At 36.4% G+C, this 22068-nt stretch overlaps 1 protein-coding gene across 13 annotated transcripts in view; it reads left to right on the plus strand.

Moving 5' to 3' along the window:
• The window catches only part of PCDH9 (protocadherin 9), a 673415-nt gene that overhangs the window by 37152 nt on the left and 614195 nt on the right, over positions 1–22068 (plus strand). The window contains exon 4 of one of the 13 annotated variants that reach the window (XR_010356052.1): positions 4267–4353. The exons of 11 other annotated variants lie outside the window; for them this stretch is intronic. Coding sequence is in view for 1 of the 2 variants with exons in the window: in XM_064408619.1 (XP_064264689.1) it covers positions 778–888 (111 nt within the window). In the remaining variant the exon portion in view is untranslated. Of the gene's footprint in view, positions 1–777; positions 904–4266; positions 4354–22068 lie in introns of those variants that run through there. One more of the 13 variants, XM_064408619.1, reaches the window with a different exon arrangement.

Here is a 22068-nt window from a genome sequence, read left to right on the forward strand (position 1 = left end):
TCTAATGGCTAGCTGAGAAAACTCAAACCTGAATGACAGACATGAATTCTTCCTTTCTTGTGCATCATCACCAATTAGACATGAGTCAGACTAAATTGCTCAATCAGGTTTATGTGTTTTTCTCATTCTCGGAGGGATTTGCACTTCTCTAATAGTTTTGTCATATATTTAATTTGTTTATTTTTCTGGATGGGAGGGGGTTTACTTTATTATTCAACCCTAGATCTTGTGACAGGGATGGAAGAAGCTGTACTAAGATATATATATATATATATATTTGAATTTCCTTCCAAACTGCACTTTGCTGGAACATTACTCTAAATGGTATGTGTTTTTATCTGTGAACCTCAGTGGCAGCACCATCCTATCCAAGCTCCATCTCCATAACACCTTAAAGCACTTAACACCATAGGTCTAGCTGAGTGTCAAGGATGCTGGGGACTGGGATACCTTGGTTGTTCTGATGCTCTCAGTTTTATATATTTGAATACACTGCTTCCATTCATTTTGTCTCCAGGGTAAAGAAGATTTTAGCTTTCAATGACATCAAAAATGACCATAACAATTAAAAAAAAAAAGAAAAAAGAAACAGGGAAGGGAAAAACAATTTAAAGTATAAATTCTAAAAGAAAGATCAACAAGCCTACATAATTCCAAAGGTCTATAGATTTTCAATAAATGCCCTAGACAATATTTCTTTCACAGCAGGATATGATCAACAGCGTGGAATTTATAGAAGACTCTGAGCTCTCAGTCCATTCTATTTTTTTTTTCCAGCTGTTCTGCCTTTGGGAGCAATGGAGCAGTCTGGAAAAGACTGCAGCAGATGAATCCAGAGACTCCTTTAGAAACAGAAATGAGCAAAATATGTCAGCATTTCTCTACTGACAATTTGGAGTAGGTGATCATTCTCAAAAGTCTGTTGCACAATGCTAAAAAGACATACAAAACCTTAGTGTGCCCATGGGGCTTGGGAGCCAGATAATTTCTCTCAGTAAGTTCACATCCATAAGTTAAGGACTGTATTCTGGATGGTAGCTTTGTTGGTATAATAAAGTCTCATAAAAGAGAAATATATAAAACTAGATCCATTACCATGGAAATAGTGAAAGGTCATTTCCATGGAAACCACGGGAAGCTCTCATGCTATGATTTTGAGGAAGCTTCTCTTTGAAGATGTGAAGCATTTATACAGTGAGCCTTGTTTTAAATTAAATTAAATCTATGTATGTAAAGTAATAGACATTTTGAAAATTTTAACTTGGTACAGCCATTTGCTAGAAAAGGAATGAATATCAAATCCAGATGTGTTCCTCATTTTGGCTACGGGGAAGCTGTTTGGTATCTTTTTTTGTGCCTAGTGCTGTAAATAGCTGAGATTTCTTACTGAGAACAGTAACCTTTTAGGATTCAGGACTATCATTTCTCTTTTCTATGGTTTCCTTTCCCAACTAAGCCGGATGCCAGAACTTCAGCCTCAGGAGAATGCTTTCTAATAGATATGCATATATTTGTAATTTGAGAGCTCATTCAGGCATGATGATCAGAAAATTTCAAGGCTCTATCTTTATGACAAAAGTCTCAAAAATCAGTACAAAGAGTTGAGTTCTGTAGAAATGTCTGTGAAATCCTATGCAAGCTAATACATCCTAATTTTTCTTCCTTAGCATCCATCGCCACAATTTTTTCTGATTTTTTTCTTTATGCTGTCCCATATGTAGTTCTTTTTAGAGCCTTTTTAATTACATTTCATACGAACTATGTAGACAATTAGCCTATAAATGTTGCAAAAAATCTTACCTGAATAAATAATTCTCCAGTATTTTTTCACAATGAAAGAATGTACCATTTCTATAATGCAAGAATGGAAAGGTAAATGGATAAAAGAACGCTAAAGTATTTAAAGGTGCTTTTCATGATGCTGGAACACACACACCCTACCATCATTGCATATTTCCAAGCAAATATAAAGTTGACTTGCAAAATCTTTGAAAGTTTCCTAAACTAGCTCTAAAAAGTAGATCAACTTCAGGATCCTTGTGCACTGGAGGGCAAGAGTCCCTGCTTAAAATAATTTACATAAAATCATAATGAATGTTGGAGCCAGACTACTTTCTTTTTCTCTTATCTCATTAGAACCACTGAAGCAAAAGTCAGGGCATCTACTTTTACATACCTAGTTTAGATTTGAAACAGCAGTAAGCTTTCAGACATCCAACTCCCGAGGGCTGCCTATGAAGTCAATAGGCAGAGTTAGTGATATCTAAGGTTAGGCAGACTCTGCACTACAGGTCTTGCCCACAAAAATATTTAGGAGTCTATGCCCCATTAAATAATTGGAATGAAGTCACTTAAATGTCTTTCCCAGCCTGACTATGCAAGTACTTGATTTTAGAGGAAGCCCAGTGTTGCAGCCATCTGAATCACCCTTTATTTTAGGAACAGCAGTAGGGCTGTGGGGCTGTGGTTGCACTTTTCTAGATAAGGTTCTGGGTACTGTCCATGCATTCTTTTCTGTTTCCAAAACTTCAAAATGCTAACCAAACATTAAAACTTATACCTTTTTATGTTTGGGTGAGTTAAGGATCCAAATGGATTAAAACCAGCATTTCTAAGTTTCCACTAATTTAAAGGATTATCAGTAGCCACTTTGAATAAACTTGGGCCTGGCTTCAGTCTCAGAGTCTGGGAGTCTAGGACAAGAAGTTCTTGCTAAAAATAGTGTCTGCTTGCATCTGCATTAACTAAAAATCAATTCAAGTTGTTTATCAGAAGTTGGGGTTTTTTTAAGTGGGAAGGAGAAAGTGATATACTGAATTGATGCACAGGTCACTCTGCATAAGGTTTTCCTAATTTGACATCCTGACTTTCAGGGTGCAGGTAAACTGAAAGACATAAATTAAAACATTGTGAGTGTTCTGCATTATTTATCATTTCAAGAGGACAGCCTTGGTTGGAGTTATCATGAAATCTAGTACATCCATGCACTTCAAACTTTGAAACTGGGGATTTTTTCAATTGTCAAATACTCTAAATGCATAGAAGATTTAAGGTGGGGTTTTTTTCAATCATTGTATTCACATATGTAGTGTTTTCCACCTGGAAAAACAAATACTTGAACTCCTTCAATATTTAATTTATTTTAATTTAGTTCAGTGATACTCTCTACGATATCTCATTTTTTTGGCCAGTCTCACATGGTCCAGATGAAGAAGTACAGATGCTTCTGTTATGTCTAGTCCTGACTGAAGAATGTTGCTAAGAATTGGAATGTTGATTTAGTTTTTTGTTTTTTTTTTTTTTTTTCTTGTTCCTCGCTTTTAAATTCCGAATAAAGATACAGATCTTGATAGCAGAAGATTCTTTGGATGTGTGACCACCATGACGGGTCTGCTGAGTGACATCTATATTAGGATCTTTCAAAAAGTACTACTTCTATCCCAGCCTTATTCATTTGTCTTAGTTTCATATACGATACAGAAGTCTGTTTTCATTTTTTTGGTTATTTCAGGTATCAGTACTGTCCTATGGCATTTACCAGAAAGTGCCGTGTTGACAGATTTTCAGGAAATTCAAACCAAAATATTGAAAAATTAATGCAACAGCAAATAAAAATCAGTCCAACTTCTGTGTCTCCTATCTCTTCTTAAGCTTTGCTTCTCTAGTCTTCCCCAGTGGGAAGTTATGTTCAAAGGTATATTTTTTTGGGAGGAAAGTTCTGAACTACACTCAACAGAAAGTACATCTATACTTTTATATTTATTTATTTTATCATCTACAGTTGCCGAGAAACTGTGGTCATCTAGCAAGTTCTTGTTACATTTGGCCAGATCCAGAGAAAAGTCAGGGAAATACTCAGAGAAGTTTCAATGGCTTTGGAAGAAACTAATTTCATTTGTATACCGCTAGAAATCCCAGAGAGCTGATTTATGTCATGAACATGAATCAATGCTATGGCAAATAATGCAGTTCAAGAATTCCATTGCAGAGGTGTTGGAAATTTAAAAAAAAAAACCCTTGAAGTCAGTTGAGATGGAGGAGATAGGAAGAGACACATGAACATTTGTATATAGTTTTCTTTGTGCCTTCTATTAATAGTTTTAAGATATGTAAATTACTTCCTTATTTTGTCTAAATTATTTTTATTTCTAAATCAAAATTTTGCTACTTTTAACCTTTCTGCTCCCTCCATCTCTCTCTTTTTGTTTTGTTTTGTTTTGTTTTGTTTTGTTTTGTTTTGTTTTGTTTGTTTTGTTTTTTTCCCAGCTGGGTTTTTAGAAGGCTATATTCAGTACAGTGAGCCAGCAGTGGTCCTTTGTCCCAAGCAACCCCTGACTTCTACCATTTCTAAAGGTAGTACTTTAAACAGCATTCTTCCATATCTTCCAGACATTAAAATAAGGAATGAAGCAGGACCAGACCCATTTGGTTTGACTTTATGGGCCCAATCCAGATCTATTTGCAGATATTCCCAGTGACACTGATACCCTCATACACTTTTCACTTTTAGTATTTGGAGGTATTAAATCTACTCCTTTCTTTATTAATTTTTAAAGGATATCATTAATAAATGCATTAAAATGGGCCTGCATTTCTAAATGAATCATTTTCATCAAAGGCAGTAGGCTATCATTACAACTGATAGTGTTTAATTGACATTTTTAAGATTAAAAGAAAAAATATAGTTTTGAATTATTAAAATGGGTCAAATGATAATTTAATGGTTTCAGCTCAAGAACAAGAATCATAACAGTATTTCTTTGTATATTTTCTGCTCTTGATTATTTCAAAGTGGGAAATTGGAAAATATAAGTTTGATTTCTTTAGAGGTTATTTATCTGCTAAAAAGGGCAAGCAAAAGGTTATCCTGAGATGACATTTTTGAGTATTATATGAAAAGAGGGATGATAAGAATTGTAGAAGGAGATGCAAGGAGTGAAGAAGCTTTATTTAAAAAAAAAAAGGCAGCAAAAGTGAAATTATCCATAATTTCAGATTTTCAGGAGAATATATGCTAAAATGTCAAAAGGAAAAAAAGATTCATTTTAATTATTATTTGTCAGTAGAAGAGACACTTATTATTTTTATTATCTGATTTAGTGTTTTGATTACAGACAATGTTTATATCAACAATAACTTCAAAAGTGTACTGTCACAGCCAGATCCCATGTGCCTTGCTCTCTGCATTTGCAGAACATTTTACAGCACTGACACCGATTCTACAGACAGTGCTTTTTAGCAAATTAAAGAAAGTTGTATATGTGTTTCAAGATCAAATCCCCAGTTGAGAAGTAACTCAGGAAACCAGAGACAGAATTTTGAGTGTGTTAGATGGTAAACAAAACTGTGGGAAGATGCAGCTAGTAGAGATTTTCAAACAAAAAGCTGTCCTCAGTCTGTATTGTATCATATGAATGTCAAGAGTGCTATAACTCAACTGGAGATCAGAGAAGATTGTCCTTGAAACACAAAAGTTTCTAAAAATTTTTTGAGTGGAAGGCAAAATTAAAACCAAAAGTAAAAATGTGTTAGTCATGCCAACAGAAACAAAATCTAGTCTCACTCTAATATAATGTGTCAATTTTTCAATGGTAATAATAAATATACATGGGGTACATCTCTCTGTTAACAGCTGTGGTAATTGAAATGCTATTCACGAAAAGCCAAAGAATCTCAACCAATTCCTTCCAACTCAAAATGTGAGACTGGTGTCCTTAGGGGTGTGCTGGGTACAGGAGAAGGGCAGAAGCAGGAGCAATCAACAGAAAAGAGGCCTCCGTTCATCCTGGGCTTGTGAAAAGCCCATGGCAGTGACACAGATTCCAACAGCCTCATAAGTGCTGGGTAGGGGGCTGAGGTCAAGAAGAGGGGATCAAGAACTTGTTTCTCATCACCTCCCAGATCCTCCAAAGGCTCAGGGAGGGATTAAAGCCAAGGTGATTTCTTATTCGTTACTGACACTAGACAAAACAACATTTATCTTTACCTGACCTCCTGTACTGCCCAAAGGCCCAACTCAAGCACAAATATGTATAGAAGGTAAAAAATCTACCAGCAGTTCAAAGTTGCCCTTTAGTGGAAAATTAGAGCAGTACAGTTCTTGCTTGTTTGTGATATTAACCACACTGTCATTGCTAAAGGAAGTGATACTAAGTATAGGATGATAATATAATCAATGATAATGCAAGATACAAGGCTCACTTCTTCCATCAGTGAAAAATCTGCTGAGTTAATAAACTGTACTAGGGTAAATTTTGCTTTTTTTCTCCTTTCACATTCATACGATGCACAATAAGTTGTTACAGCATTCTGAGGATAAAATCCTGCCAAAGATGCTTTCAGGTCTTTTATGAGTCACTAGCCTTGTTGTGCATGAACTACATAGCAAAGGATTACTATATTTAATGTTTTGTATAGTTTAATTCCTCCTTTAATATTTAATAAATAGAATAAAAGCCACTAAGAAGTTTGTTTTGTGGGGTATTCCCTAATCTTGGTATTTTTATTTATTTTCACTTTGAGGATTTTTTTGGTTTTTGTTTTAAGTCTTTTTATTCATTATATTCTTGTAAGAAACCATTTATTTGTAGGGTTTTACAGTTATGGCATAACTGACAAAGTGACTAAACACATAGGAAATTAGTAATCCCTATTTTACTTTTTTATTATATGCCCTTATGTATAATAACCTCGTATAGAACATGCTTTTAAAATCTATGTGTGGGTGTGTGAATGCATATAATTTAAGTGAGAGAATGTGTTTGGTGTGACTTACATTTTATCTGTTCAGGTAAGTAATTTGCCTACCTTTTTTCAGGAAAGTGTTGCTTAGTTTTGTTTGATCTGCTCCTGTCATATTCTAGCTCATCTCAATGATTTTGCAGTTTTTGTTGTGTAGGCATTACCTCCATCTTCTAAATACTGAAGATTTTAAACCCCTTTTTTGTTGTTTTTATTTTCAAGATGAAGCAACAGCTATCACATCACCATTGATAATAATAGATATTTTGTGTATGATTGCTGTGGGAGCTGGCATAGTGGTGTAACACATCTATCTAGATCATCCAAATGGCATTCAGATTCCTCCCAGAGTGTGTTGGATCCATGTCCAATCCCAATTACACAATGCAATCAGATAGTTATTACTAACTGTACTGGAATCACCAACTTTTTGGAGCGTTGAGCTGATAAGCAGACAAAGAGCTAGAATATCTTTGTAAATAATCATTAGAATTACTATGTTGGGGATATTTTACATCCTTCTTGATATTTGTTTTCATTTCCATCTCCCCAAGTTGCACACTAGATATTTTAGAGATTTAAGATTGCTAGTAATGTGATCAGAAAAAAATACCGTGAAAAGCCTGAAAATTCATGTAACTCTTCTTAATGACTTTGCTGTCAGTGCCAGTAGAAAGTCAAAGATGACTTTTCTAATTGCCAGCTCTGTGAATACAGTATTTGAAAATCCATGTTTCTGACTTTTACATTTATCTTACCAATAAAATTCTGCAGTTCAGATTTAGATAAATCATTTTGCTGACAGTGCATAAGATAAAACAGGAATTCAACTGACTTTTAACTGAGGACTGATTCTGTAAAGTTAAAAACTTGGTATTTATTGTTAAAGGAGACTTGCCTGACTCTTAGAATAGCTGGGCAGATAAGTCCTAAGAGGGGGAAGGACAAGAATTGGTCCAGCAATGACTTTGCTGAGTTTATTTTTAAATATATGTAAAATACCTGACCTTAAGCCTGCTGAAAAGAAGATCTGCTCTAATTTCAGCAGGCTTTGAATGTTGGGCTGATTAAAGATTACAAAGCACTTACTTCTCACTTCTTGTCAGTACATTTATGAGAGTTTCTAAGGTTCTGCATGTACAATATGTATCATTATAATACCCTGCTGAGACAAGACTTCGAATCTGTCCTCCATCATACTTTTTCTGACTATGCAGATGTGAGGTCTAGTTACAAGACTTAGAAACATATTCATTGTATTTTCAACTTAATATATTTCAATAACAGTATTATGTGAGAAAATACATTTTGAAATCTAAATTGTCTAACAAATGCACAAGTTCTTTTTGTGCCCTTAACTGGAGAATCTGTGAATTGAGTGTATAAGGAAGGTATAAAAGGCAGGAAGTCCTTATGAATAAACCTTTATGCTTCAAAAATAGTTTGATGAATTCAAACACCTCTTTGAAACAAAGCTCAAATACGCATTTGATGCAATGATTTTTAATCATGGAGTCCATGAGTGTCTTGAGACATCCCATTTCCCATTTCTGGGCGGTTTATACCAACTGATACAGTGTAAGTCAAATCCATCAGAGGACACCTTTCTGCAAATTTCTATGCTCTGCTGCTGCAGAGCTCCCTAAGGGCTCTGGAGACACAGGAGGAGAGATGTTTATTACGAGCTTCATTTATTGAAGAAAACAGCTCTCGCATTTAGGGGGAGGATCACAGAGACATGGTGAAACTCGGAGAAATCCCTCAGCTCTGGATTTTAAACCTCCCAAGCTTGCTTGTTCTTTTATTTGTCTGTCATTGTGCACAGAACAGCATGACCACTGTTTGCCTCCCCAGCCACAGCTGCCGGCAGGGGATAAGTGAGAGGCCCAGTGCAGCAGAGGGGAGGGGAGGATGTTTACACTGACCCAGCCTGCCTGAAGTTTATTCAGGAGGAACTGCTATTAGGGAGGTACAAAAATGTTAAAAGGTGGATTTCTTGTCTGACAGGGAACTTTCTTAACCTCTGTCTCTGTCTTTCTGCCTCGCAGTGTGAGAAATTTTCTACCTCTCTCTAGCTCCACAGGATTTTCTCTAGCTGAAGCTGAGCTGATCAGCTGCCTGGCCCTGGGGAATCTGGTGAAGAGTTAAAACAGGCCAGGTCTGTGGCCCAGTGGGCAGCTGGTGAAATTTCTGCTCAACATAGGCAGTGGGGGCTCCTTCTTGGTTGCAATCATACTCTACTTCAGAAGTGTCACCTTAGAGGTGTTTATCTATTAGTATTCAAGCTGTTCTGAAAATGCCAAAAAAAAAAAAAACCAAAACCAAAAAGAGTTCTGTAGCTTCACTTCATTACTGATGGCCAACACAGATTTTGCAGCAATTGCCAGCATGCAGGCTTTGGACTGTGCCTCAGTTTCTTGGGAGTAGCACATCTATGAATGGACATCCCAGAAGGCTGGGTGGCACACACTGTGTCAGTCTTCAGAAAGGTATAATTCACCTTTACTTAGTCACTCAGCAACTTCAGTGGACTCTTATCATCCCTCCTGGACACACAGCAGCATAAGTACACAGCAATCACTTTACTCCCCAGCTATACCCTGATTACTGCCATAGGTGTGCAAGGAAGAGGGAAAACCCTTCGTGTAATCTCACAGATACTCCAGCTGCAGTTTGGCCTTTTGTTTGTTTGGAAAATCAAACATTTTGTGTAGAATAGATCAGTACTTTTTTCTCTCATATGCTAATTTAAGTAAGTGTGTGAAGTTCTACTCGGAGGCGGGATCAGCTCATAGGCAAGAACCATGTTCAGGGTAGGGATCATCTCAAATGAGCCTTGTTTTCTGCAACTGAAATATTACACATGAGCTCTGTATACAGTTGTAAAGAAACAGAGGGTAGGGTGTCACAAGTCATTTGGCGTTTTTAACAGCACCAGATGACCTACAATTCCTTATTTTGCTCCACCAACTATGCATACTAATGCTGTGGCAGACTAATATTTCTTTCAGGATGAGATTATTTGAATTTGATATATTTGGTGAGAGAAGGAACTGGTTCAATGTAACACATGTATGCCATGGAATGCCTCCCAGGGAATGTTAATCGCTTTTACATAAAAAAAAAGTCTCAAGGTTGGATTCTTCTTTTTAAAAAAGCTGTCTATTATCTAGAGCAGCTGTGCTATCTGGAAATGTTTTCCTTTATAGCATGCATAATGTTTAAAACTATGCTACTAAAAACAGTGATTTTATAAACAAGCACAAGCTTTTCTTCAAATCAAATCACTTTTTTGTCTCTGTATTTATTTTTTTTCAAGCATATTTGTCTCTTTCACTCCTGACTGTGTGTTTTATTTGCCTATGATTTTTCTCTGTCAGTCTAATCTGTCTAACCTATTTTAGGCTGTTACAGCAGGCTTATCACTTCAGTATCTAGGCATTAAATGCTTCGATGCATTTCTGAAGGCTTTCATTTTACTTAAATGCCTTTGAACACACTTAGAAAGTGTTATAAATTGGAATCAGCAGCCCAGTACAACTTCAGGTACTAATTAGATATTGCCCTTCCTTAAATTCCTTGTAACTTTCCTACAAACAGAACATTTTAGCTAACACAATAATTTGGACGTTGTATGTGTTTTTGTCAGTTTTGCTGCATATATATTAGATATGACATGGTTAGATTGTGCTTATTTGTAGAATGCAGCCATAAATCTTAATAAATAAAGTTGTTTTGGCAATTATGGTCGTTAAATTCAGAGGGAATTTAATTAAGACTGTGAACTTTAAAAGCAATCATGCAATGACAGTTTAATTCTAACATTTTGTTTTCTTTCATGTTTGGTATGGTTTAAAGGGTTTTATTTGTTGCTTTTTATCTCTATTATTTCATAGCAATAACTTGCCTAGAGTATTTTAAACAACATTCCTTTCTTCAAAACAGTGTGACTGTACTTATAAAAGTCCTGTAATTTTCAAGCTGAAAACTCAATAATAGGATGGCAAATAAAATGCCCAACCTTTTATGTGAGTATGACAAATTGTTTAATGCATCTAGTATTATATCAGCGTTTCTAGCACAAAGCCCAGTGAGCATGAATTTAAATATCTCATAAAGTATCTTGATGTTTATTGAAAGCTGGGAACTCTGGGAACTCTGGGGGCACATCCTGCCTCCAGAGGTTCAGTGTCTGGGTTGGTGTTAGCTATCGACCAAATATAATCACACTTTGCTGGCTTTTCTACACAATAAGGAATGGATAGTGTTTTTTCCTTATAGTGGTTCAGATATGAGGAAAAAGTCATATATGAGGAACTTCAGTTACATACATAAATTCTTTCCTTGGCCTTTTTTTTTTTTTTAATGTGATTGAAGTACTTGCAGGACACATCAAGACACCATGTGCAGTTAAAAAATAAATGGTTCTAATGCTATAAACTCAGTGCTAAATGTGAGCTGGTTTAAGTGTGATTCCCCACTAATGGGTTTGAGGAGTAACTCCTCTGTCTTTTGTGCTGTGAATTTTGAACTGCATTTTTAAACTTTGAAATTCTTATGATGAGAATGAAAATTGGTTGTTAGATAGAATAAATGTGTGGCTATTTATGAGATGAGGCTAAGAGAGGTTTGTTTAACTCAAACAATAATCATTAATTTGTACCACATTAATCTTTACACCAGAATTCTATTTCTGCATTGTGCATTTCTTTTCTAGTATGAGTGCTCAATATTGTTTCCTCCAAATAATTTTGTGAAAACACGAGCCTCCTTGCTACATTTGGAAAACACTCCATTTCTTACGATCCATTTTTATGACCTTTTCTTTCAATTAGGCTCTATTCTTCATGTACCTCATAAAGTCAGACAAATGCTGTGATATATGCTGTGATTAAAATTTGCAGTTAGTATAGTTTAGCCTCTTGACACAAGTTTAAAATGAACAAGTTTTCCAAATTATTTTACTTTCCATTACTTAAGGGCCTGAAAAGAGAAATGCATATACATGAATAAACATTACAGTAAGGGATATCCCCAGTGTTTAAACTGAAGCAAAAGAATTTTTCCTAACCATAGCACTTAATGGTCTTAAAAAGTATAGAATATTCTTCCTACTATGCTTTCTACAAAGAAATCAAGGAAGGAGCTTACAAGACATTTAAACCTTGCTTGGGTTTTGACTAGAAATTCAGTACCAGTATTTGTCAGGAATGGGCCTGCAGTGTTTGCATATCAAATGACATCAAGTCTAAAACCATATGTAAATTTGCATATATATAATACCTGGAATAAATTTGTGAATCACAAAGTAAAGTAGCAGTGCACTTGATGAACACAACTCCAGAGCAACATGCCAGTTCCAAAGATGACTGAAAGGTTTTTCTCAGCAGGCTGATTTCTCTGCCTGGAAATAAAAGTATCATAAGCTGGTAGCACAGTGATTTATGAAATATAATGGGAATCGAATCTCAGATCTCAGAAATCTCCACATAACCTCTGCACGTCTACAGCTATCCCTGAAGTCATGATGCTGAATCCTAAAGAGCTAGGAAAGAAAGCAAGCTTTTGTCAGAAGTAGAGCCTTTGCTATTCTTCAGGAAGGAAGCTTTTGTTCAGCTTAGTGCAGTGAGTTACAGCTCAGCAGAACTTTTTGTACTTTGTTTTTGGCTGACATTGGACTGCAGCTGTGATACAGATACCTTTTCAATGGATCTTTGAGGAACAAAATGAAAGGTTGAGACAGGGCAAATATTTTTATGAGGTCCTCGGGGAAGTTGGATCCCTGGAGAAAAGGAGTGATGATCAAAAATTCACATAGTAATCTGACATTCACTGTTGCCCTGAAACCTGCACTTAAAACTAAAGGACATGCAGGTCACAGTTAGTACATGCAGTGTCATGACCACAGCATCTCTCTTCTTTCCTCATTACTTCCACAAGAGCGTCCCATGTACACAGCAATCTATAGATCCCTAGAGAGTCAGATTGTTGTGAAATAGCCACTCTTCTCTAAAATCATATTGGAATGAGTTCTTCTGCCAGCAGACTGTTGCGATTCGTTTTGGAGGGGGGCACCCCGGAGTGTCCCCGGAGGGCCCCCTAGGCTGTGAGTTGGCTGGCAGAAGCAGGCAGGAAAGGAGACTCCACACGGCTTCTGAGAGTGCTGATTAGATGAGGGTTTATTGGGGGTCCCATCCCCGGGAACAGCATGGTTACTGAGGGAGAAGGGGGGAAGGGGGAGGGGGAAGGAGGGGGAGCGTAGGGGAGGGAAGGGACAAGAGGGGAGGAAGGCTAAGAGAGGAGAAAGGCTAAGAGGGCGACTGGTCTCGCTCGCATGGTTTAAGAGGGGGATTGAAAATGGGTGCAGAATCAGACTCGGGCCAATGGGATTCCTGATACATGGTGGTTTAGGGCAGGACCACAGCCTTGGGATATACCATACATTTTGTAGGAGTGAGACAGAGCGTACCATTTAAATAAAATGCAATACTACAGCAGACCACCAGCTCTGCACTGTCATTCATACACAGAGCCTTATACAAAGGAGTGATCTGGAAGTCTGAGCTGGGTATGTACCAGCCACAGCACTCTGCATGCTTCCAGTCATGTCATTTGCCCCTGGAGCATCTGTTACTTCTCCTGATGCTCATAATTTATGCTAATACCCAAAGGTGAGCTATTTGTGCCAATGTGTACCTAATGTATGTTTTTTATCTACATATACATTTTGGATAAAGTTAAACTCTGTAGCTACACTGTAAGAACAAATGGAAATTAGCTATGTGAAAAGAAAATACTGAAGAAACTGTCATCTTAAAAACACCTGACACATTTTCAGAAGAATGCAGTTGTATGTATATTTTAGACATGTGAAAACTCTTTACTGAAAAGTAATGTTGGCTGATGACAGGAATGCAATACAGTTTGGGACTAATGAGTTCTCTAGGGGTGAAAATTATCTATGTAATTGGCAAGAAAGTTTTCTTTCTTAAAACTGATTGCTTTATTTATTCAGCTTAGTAGAGCAAGTCTTTATTGTCTGAATTGCATGTAAGTTGTTTGCTCTGCCCTTTTTATTCCACACAGAATTAGCTTGCATTTGTTTGGGGGTTTTCACACCAGAAAATACTTTTTCTAAAGAGAAAAAAAAAGAAAGAAAAAAGAAGAGTAATTAATCTGCTTCACCACAGTTGAACAGTTCTTGAGTTGAACTGTTAGTTCAGATTGTAAAAATAAACCTTCCTTCATTTAAGAAAACCATTTCAATTTTTAAAATGTATACTATGAGAAATAGTTTTACAGCTAAATCCAAATACATCTAAGTTTTGCAGGGTTAATTTCCTTCAAGGGTGGATGAAATTCCTTATATTTAATGGCAAATTAGTTAAAATATATATGTGTTCACTGCCTCATGTTTTGTCCAGAGCATGTGAATGGTACCAGTCTTTTCTCCTGATCTTTTCAGGGATGCCTCAGTGAGAAGGATGGCAGGCCTAAGCATCCCATCCAAAACACGAGTTGTTAGCCTCTCCATTCTGTCTGCTTTGCTCCTGGGCATCACTGTCCTTGTAAACAGATGTTTGGAACTTTTGAGATGAACATGACTGAAAATTATTCGCTTTCCTCTCTGTGTAATAAATACCAAAGATCCTGGATAACAGGATGTTTTCTTTCTCTGTAGACATGTAGGCTGACCACTGGCGTAATAAGGTTCTTGATTACTTATGGAAAAGGGAACTTTCCTCCTCTTTGATCTTAGGAGGCTTTTTCCCCTTCTTTCTTTATAAATAGTTTATGATACAGTTTTTTGGGTTTTGATGACAGGAAAAACATATTAGTTTTTCAAAAGATTCTCACTAGAACTCTACAACTTTCTGATGTCAATCAGTTTTAAAAGTTCCAGCCAGTTTTCTGTTTATCTTGTACAACTTATAGAAGAAAACACCTCATAGCATCATTCCTACTGTCATGCCTGCATCCAGCCCACCATCCACATAACTCATTAGCATGAAGAATTTAGTGGCCCAAGCTCTTGTGTGAAAAGCAGTAGCTGTTCAACTTCTGCTGTCTCTCTCAGACATTCTCCAGATAATGTAGTACCTCTTAGTTGGCATCATCCTAAAAATGTATCTTGGATGGATTTTTATTTTCAAAGTGATAGTTTCCTGTACAGTCTGCTCTATCCTGGATCCAGATCAGTATGGAGGAAGGTAATTTATCATTCTTTAGACTGATTTCATAAGCTGACATAGGCTGGCTTCAGTGAATTCAAAAATGCTGCAATATGACCTGCCAATGCTTCAATGTCTGCCAATACTAGCACCTGGAAGTGATGTCCTTGCAGTGATCTCATGCCTAGTACGTTAGGGTTTCTAGAACTCTTCAAAGACACTCATCTTCCAGTCCTCTCCTCAGAAGCCTAACACTCCAAAATATGTAGAGAAACAATGGCTGTTTCCAAAAGAGTGGACCCAGTGGCGACATTGCCATTGCAGCTCGATGGATGAGAGGTTGCAACTACTGTTCTGGATTGTCACTGTTAGGTACCCCTTCCTAAAGGGGAAAGATTGCCTTTTAAAATGCTCAGGTTCTCTCTGTCCCTACACAGCCCAGAAAGGAGGGAACATGATTGCGACAAAGATGACTTTTTAAAATCTGACAAGAGAAGAGAATACAGGCTGTTCTGTGACTAACAGTGGCTATGAAAGATCTAAAAGATCCTTCTCCACAGATTTTTCCTTCTAACAACAGGAATTAGAAATGGTTGCTTACAGTGCTTTTCCTTATACGGCAGCAAAACCATCATGTGTTTTTCTTCCCAACAATTTTGGTGTGTATCAAATGTGAAGCTGGCTCAGAAATAGCTTGTAAAAGAGAGAAAAGTAAAACTTAGCTCCAGTAAGAGCTTGAACACTCTTTTCCGTTCACTTGGCATGAGGATGATGGTATTTCAACTTGACATTGACATGAACATTTCAATGGCTGGACAGTAAGCTCTCTGATAAAGCCATTGTCTGACTAGGAAACAGGGCTCTTGTACAGGGCAGCCTCTTTATAACAATTATAGTAAAAATTAACCTTTCAAAAGTTAAGTATGAGGGCCCAGAACAAGGATTAACTTCCCAGCAACAATCTAAGCTCTTGTCTTTTCAAAAGAAAATAAAACACAGGCAGAATTTTATGAGCAGTATTTAGATGCATGTGAAAATATGTCTTTGAATTTTCCTGTTTAGGATCTGCTTCCAGATACAAACGCAAATTATGAGTTTTATATGTGGAAACAAACTTTGCCTAAACTTTGGAAAATTCAAAACAAAATAAAGAAATAACCCGCACAAAAAATAGTGGCATTTAGAAAATGACAAGATGAGTTTTTTAGGAATAGATTTTGACTGCCAGAAATGGCTGCCTCATTATGCTTAGTATTTTTGGCACACCGTTTGAATATAGTACTCTTTCTGAGTACACTGCAAAAAAAACGTAGCTTTGATATGCCTTAGGATGCCTGTTCTGTGGTTCTCTGTATATTTCTTAGTTTTGCATTAGCTGCCATTGTGTGTTTTTTCAAAATGTACATGCAACTCTTTTCATCTGTCTCTCCTTCTTCCTGTTCTTTGTTTCCTTTCCTTTGGTTATAAGCTTTTTATATCAGATTTCTGAATCTGTTTTACTATACTAGAGCAACGCCAAAAAATGATATCATCTGGAAGTTAAGCAGAGACATTATGAATGTATTGAAATTATTCTGAAGTCATATATTCCATATAATTTATGGGGGGAATAAAATTTCTATCATGGTATGTAACTAATGTGCAAAAGACTTGCTTTGTCAGACAGTAAGTGATATGCACAGTGAGAGCCTATCATATTTCAGTTAGCAGTTTGCAGTCTTTTCAGTTGTTTTTGGTTTTTGGGGGTTTTTTTGTTTTTTTTTTTTCATTTGAAGGTTTAGTATCAGTTTGTTGTACATTCCTCTACTTATTTAGGTTTCATCAATCTTATCTCTGAATTATTTTAAACCATTTATTAACCTAAAGATTAATCTGCTTTTAAAGAGAATTTTTCTCCTGATTAGCGTCAAGAAAACCTAATTCCTTGCTGGTTTAGATGAATGGAAATTCTTTTGGTCTTTACATGATGGCAAACTAGGATTTCTGCCAGTTCCCTTGACTGTATTAGAGAAATTCCAGACAGCTAGAAAGTAGTAGCAGCTTAATGCATGTTTAGTATTGTAAGTCTCCTATTGATAGTGCATTAATAGCTGTCATCAGAACTATCGTATAAAAATGTAGGTGTCAGCACTGCTATGCCTAATGGCAGTCTCCTTGTGAACAGGTTACATAGAGAGGTGAAAAAGGATAGATTATTGGTTTAGGCCCTTGTCCCATATTTAGAGGAAAAGAGGGGTGAAACTGTCACTTTAAATAATAGTTTTCTGCTTCAGGAGATGGTTTGTTGGTTATTCTCTCTTCTTGTAATGCCAAAGTTGATTTTTGTGTACTGGAGACAATAAATGTAATGCAGAAGCCTGATCCATATTCATAATTTTGCTCTAAGGCTAAAGTGCTTTCCTTGTAAATTCATCTAGCTACAGATATTGTGAGCACCAAAAGCAATTACTTCACCCCATCAGATTGCTATAAAAGAGAATACCATTAAAATCCTTGTTCTGTATTTATTGTTCTAACAGTGAACAAGAAGAACATTCTGCTGAGACACCAGTGCAAGAACCAAAATTAGCATGCTTTTATGCAATTATATTTGACAAAGCTGGACACTTTTTTTTTTAAATTTTAATGTAGTAAATTTATGTACCTATCAAAAACAATTCATAAAGCTCTCCAGTGCTAAATTGTAGTAAAGTGGGAAGGCTAGGCAAATTTAGAAAAAGAACAGCATGCTTTCCATATTCAAAGAAAGACATGGAGATCAGAAAAGAATGCTAATTTCAAGTTGTTGTTTCTATTCCCTGTTATTTTCACTGTATAACACCTAGAAATAATTCATTGGTTGGATTTTACACTGAGTTCAAAAAGATGTGTCCTGCCTTAAATACAAATAAAATAGAATTAAAATCTGTATAAAACCAAAGAGATGGTGGAAAAGAGGAAAAAAAAATTTAAAAAAAACAAAAACAAAAGAAAACAAAACAAAAAAACCCCCAAACAAACAACAACAAAAAACAAACAAACAAACAAATAAACAAACAAACAAAAAAAAACCAAAACCCACCCAACCCTATAGAGTTGTTTTATAGTAGGGGACGCTTATAAGTGAAAATTCAAGAACAATTTTTTTTTTTTTAATGGATTAGCTTTCTAAGAGGGTAACTAGGAGACATTTCATCAAGCTTCATATGATATAGATATTTGCTTCAGCATAGTGAAGCCTGGCTCACAGGCTTATCAGAGACACAGGTAAAACTCTCAATATGAAAGAAAAATGATGGAATGGTGGAAGGTCAGAAGTGGATTTTCTTGAACATTTAAAAAATTGTGGCAAAGTAAATAATACAGAGGAGACAATCTTTAAAAGGAGCATAAGGCAAGGAATGTGATGAAAACATTAGACCAAATCAATTATCATTTGCATAAGTAGGACTTTACATTTGCAGGACTGCTGCAGTATCACAGTGATAGTTGTTGAGACAAGGGGGAAACTGTGAATATGTGAGATGGGGAAAGCTATGTGATGACTTTTTCATTTTACTTTGGGAGATGCAATAGATAGATGCTGGCCTGGAATTTTTCCAATTCATGGAGCTCCCACACTAATTATACCACAGTGATCATTGATTCATTTTACAGTCAATGGACAGAGGCACTTCCAAAGCACCATCTATTCTAAGTCATGAAAGCAAAGTCAATGAGATAATTTTTTTTCCAGGGATTCTTGGACTTTTTGCAATTCCAAGTAGTTTAGGTACTACCCCAACCAGTAAGTTGAACACCTTGTCATAACATTATGCAGTAGCTGGATGGTGAATACCAATAGTTGGATAGTGAATGTAGATTTTACTGCAGCACTGCCAAAAGGCTCCATACTATGTTAAAATCTTCTTGTGCAGGTGCTGTAAAATAAAGCCCTTTATATAGTCATGTATCTTTCTGTGCATCCATTGTGCATCGCACTTGGAGACACCTGAAGCAGGAGCCTTGTGGACCAGAAGTTTTATGAGGTGAACCACAAAGAGCTTTTGAAATGTTTTTAAGTGGACTGAATTGTATCCCAAGATATTCACAGACCTTATTTCTTCTCCATTTAATGGTATAAATTTCAGGAACTCTTTTTCTGTTTGTTAATGTAGGTAATGTGAACTGCTGAAAACAAATTGCATTAAATACATTTGTATATCATATCAGATGAAAAATCCAATTAAAATTACTTATTTGCCATGAAAAAAAATGATCATGAGAAAGGAAATTATTTTAAATGAATATTTTTTATGTGTGCTGCCAGTTTAGAACTGGTGTATACAGATTTATTATCTAAAGTTGTCTTTTTCTAAAAACAAACTGCTCTAAGCAGTCTGAGAGTGTCTATGAATAAGCACTTGCAGCTGACGAAGAGTGTAATACACATGGAAAGAATGTATTTCTAAGTATCTCCAAGGACAAATCCCTATTTTTACAGAGATTTTCACATTTTATTTTTTCCGGCCTCAAGTAAAAAAAAATTGCTTAGGCAAATTAGAATTTTCAAATTTAATTGTTTTGCTGTTTTTAAAATTAACCTCAGGACAAGTAAATTTCCAATGCAGCATTGGACTTAGGTGTTCACTTACTGCTTTGTGAGAAAGAGACAGTATCACCTGGATTTGTCTCTCAAGGAAGGACTCTGCAGAGGCAGAGCCACTACATGGTGCTGAGGAACAGATCTGGGGTGGCATCAGAAGTGTGGCTGGAAGCTGTTGTTTCCCTTATCATTGCACTACCTCAGTATGATAGTTTGAATTTATTTAACATTGCTGCCTTCTGTGAATTAGGATGTTGTTGCCCTTTCCTCTGAGATGGCAACCATGCTGGATTAAGTGACTTGGCAGAGATGACCTAAGAATTGTATACAAATAATAGAAAACAGACACATGCCTCCTTAAGCCTATTTAGTTGCTTACCAAAGAAGCTCATTAAACACCCACCCTCCCCATCTCCTCCCTCTCCACTTTATTTGTGCTCATTAGGGCAGGTGTCTCAGTAGTGTGCATAGAGAAAAGCTTTGAACTCTGCTGAAGTTTTGCTTATATGTCACATAATTCCTAGAACTCAGAAGCAAAGATATAATCTTACAAAATTGGGTAATTTTGGAGGACAGCTGCTACTTGGTGTTATATCTATGAAAAAGAAAGCTAAGCTTAATTGCCAAGGAAAAGGACAAGCATAAAGAACAAGGCCACCACACTGGAAATGCATGCAGTTAATCCAGCAGGAAGCAGACATTGTCATCTTTTTTTTTTTTTTTTGTCATGGTTCTTTTTGATATTTAAATTTCTCAGCTGTTTTGTATGTCAGTTTTAGAAAGAATATTTCAAATTCTGGTTTGATTTCCTCTGTTCCTATCAAAGTTTCTTGCCCAACACATTCCCATCTCAACATTCTCTCTGCCTACACACCCATTACAAGGTCTCCTTCAGTGGTAGGATGCATTGCCAATGATCTGTTCCCTCATCTGTCTGTCTACTCAAGGGCTTTTGTTGCTGCAAACACTTTTTGTTTTTTTAAGCACATTCTTCTCCTGTCAACAGGGTCTACCTGTGTCAAGGTGAGAGTAAGAAGTAGATTTAATTCTGGGTGTCCATATGCAGTACAAGATAATCTGAAGTTTGGCTGCTGTTCTTTAGCAATACTGGACATTCTTTAGTATTCCAGATATATTTTGGACATTAACCTCTGTTGCTTTAGTTATATCTGTACTAATGAACATTCCCATAAAATTTTCACAGCGAAAACTATCACTAGTAAATTTAAGATAGGGGAGCTTTCAGTTCAGTACAGTGTTGGTAATAAATCCAGTAATACAAGAAATTAAAAGAAATTAGGTCTTCTCCGTGAAGAGGCTGCAATGCATCTAGGATAGGTACAATGAGCTACTGCAGCCATTGTCAAAAGCTGTTTAAAATAAGATTAGATAATTTCATTGTTGTACCATTTTCAGTCAGCAAGTTGTAACTTTGTTTTATGAGTGCTGTTTAATATACAAATTTCACTGGAACTTGAAGGAGACAGTAATGGTTGTGATGATTTAAGATTAGAAGTATTTGGATAAACATGGATGCTAGCTGTAATAGATCTGAATTGTCACCTGAGATTACATAATCTGATTTATCATTTCACTGAAGAATTGCAGATAACAGTTTACAATATATTTTCATATGCGGTCTTGTCATTGTTTCCTTTAGTAAATAATCCTCCTCTGTATAGCAGAAAAAAGAGAGTTTTATTTTTTCCTAAGGACGTGTAAGGTTTATGGAAAATAGTTATGTTCTATGTAGAAGAACTGCTATTATTTTTTCATTCACTTTGATCAGGGATGGACTGTTATGATCTTCATGTACTTATTTATATTTAATGTATTTTGTTTCTCCTTCATGTTCTGGAGTTGCTAGAGTAACTGCATTTGTGAAAACTTGCAGTTAATTTAATATCCATTTGGCAAAGTTAATAAAAGCAGTCAAAAAAATTGCTTCTTTGTCAACCTATTCTAATGATGATGGTGACTACACAGGTCATGTCTCAGCTTCCAGAATCAGAGGGAGACATGAAAAGATTCTGGTAGGAAAGTATAATTACTGTGTAAGTGTTTTTGCAGAAGTGCTTTTGCATAAGTATGTTCGCATAGATTTCCCAACCAACTCTTCAAAACTTTACTATTAAAATTTAATGGCTTGTTTAACAAATATTTTCTGTTTCAGCAGTCATGAGCCAGGTAGCTATTTTCTCTGCTCAAAGTGGCAGTCTGCTTGACACAGGAGATCCTTTTTTCTCAGTGCATGATCACAGAGAGCGCCGCAGAAAAATGAAGGCATAGTCAGTTTCCATCTCCCTGCTAGGCATTGTGGTGGAAAGGCAAGGTTGCACCTTATTTTCCTCCCTCACTCAGTCCTGTAGCCTTTTTGTCAAGGACGCTGAAGTACATCCAAATTTATTTTCTGATGCAGACTCCTGCTGACTGAAATCTAGGTCAAAACCTTGTGACCTTCCTTCACGTGCGTTCTCTCTGCTCCTCAGCCACAGCACTGCTCGGTGCCGCGCTGCTCGGTGGAGTGTTGGCTGCTGAGAGGCACATGGCACTGGGAGGGCTGGGCTCTGCCTGCAAATGTTGTTAGAAACC

Source organism: Passer domesticus, chromosome 2 (assembly GCF_036417665.1).
Source record: "Passer domesticus isolate bPasDom1 chromosome 2, bPasDom1.hap1, whole genome shotgun sequence".
In the NCBI taxonomy this organism is placed as follows: domain Eukaryota; kingdom Metazoa; phylum Chordata; class Aves; order Passeriformes; family Passeridae; genus Passer; species Passer domesticus.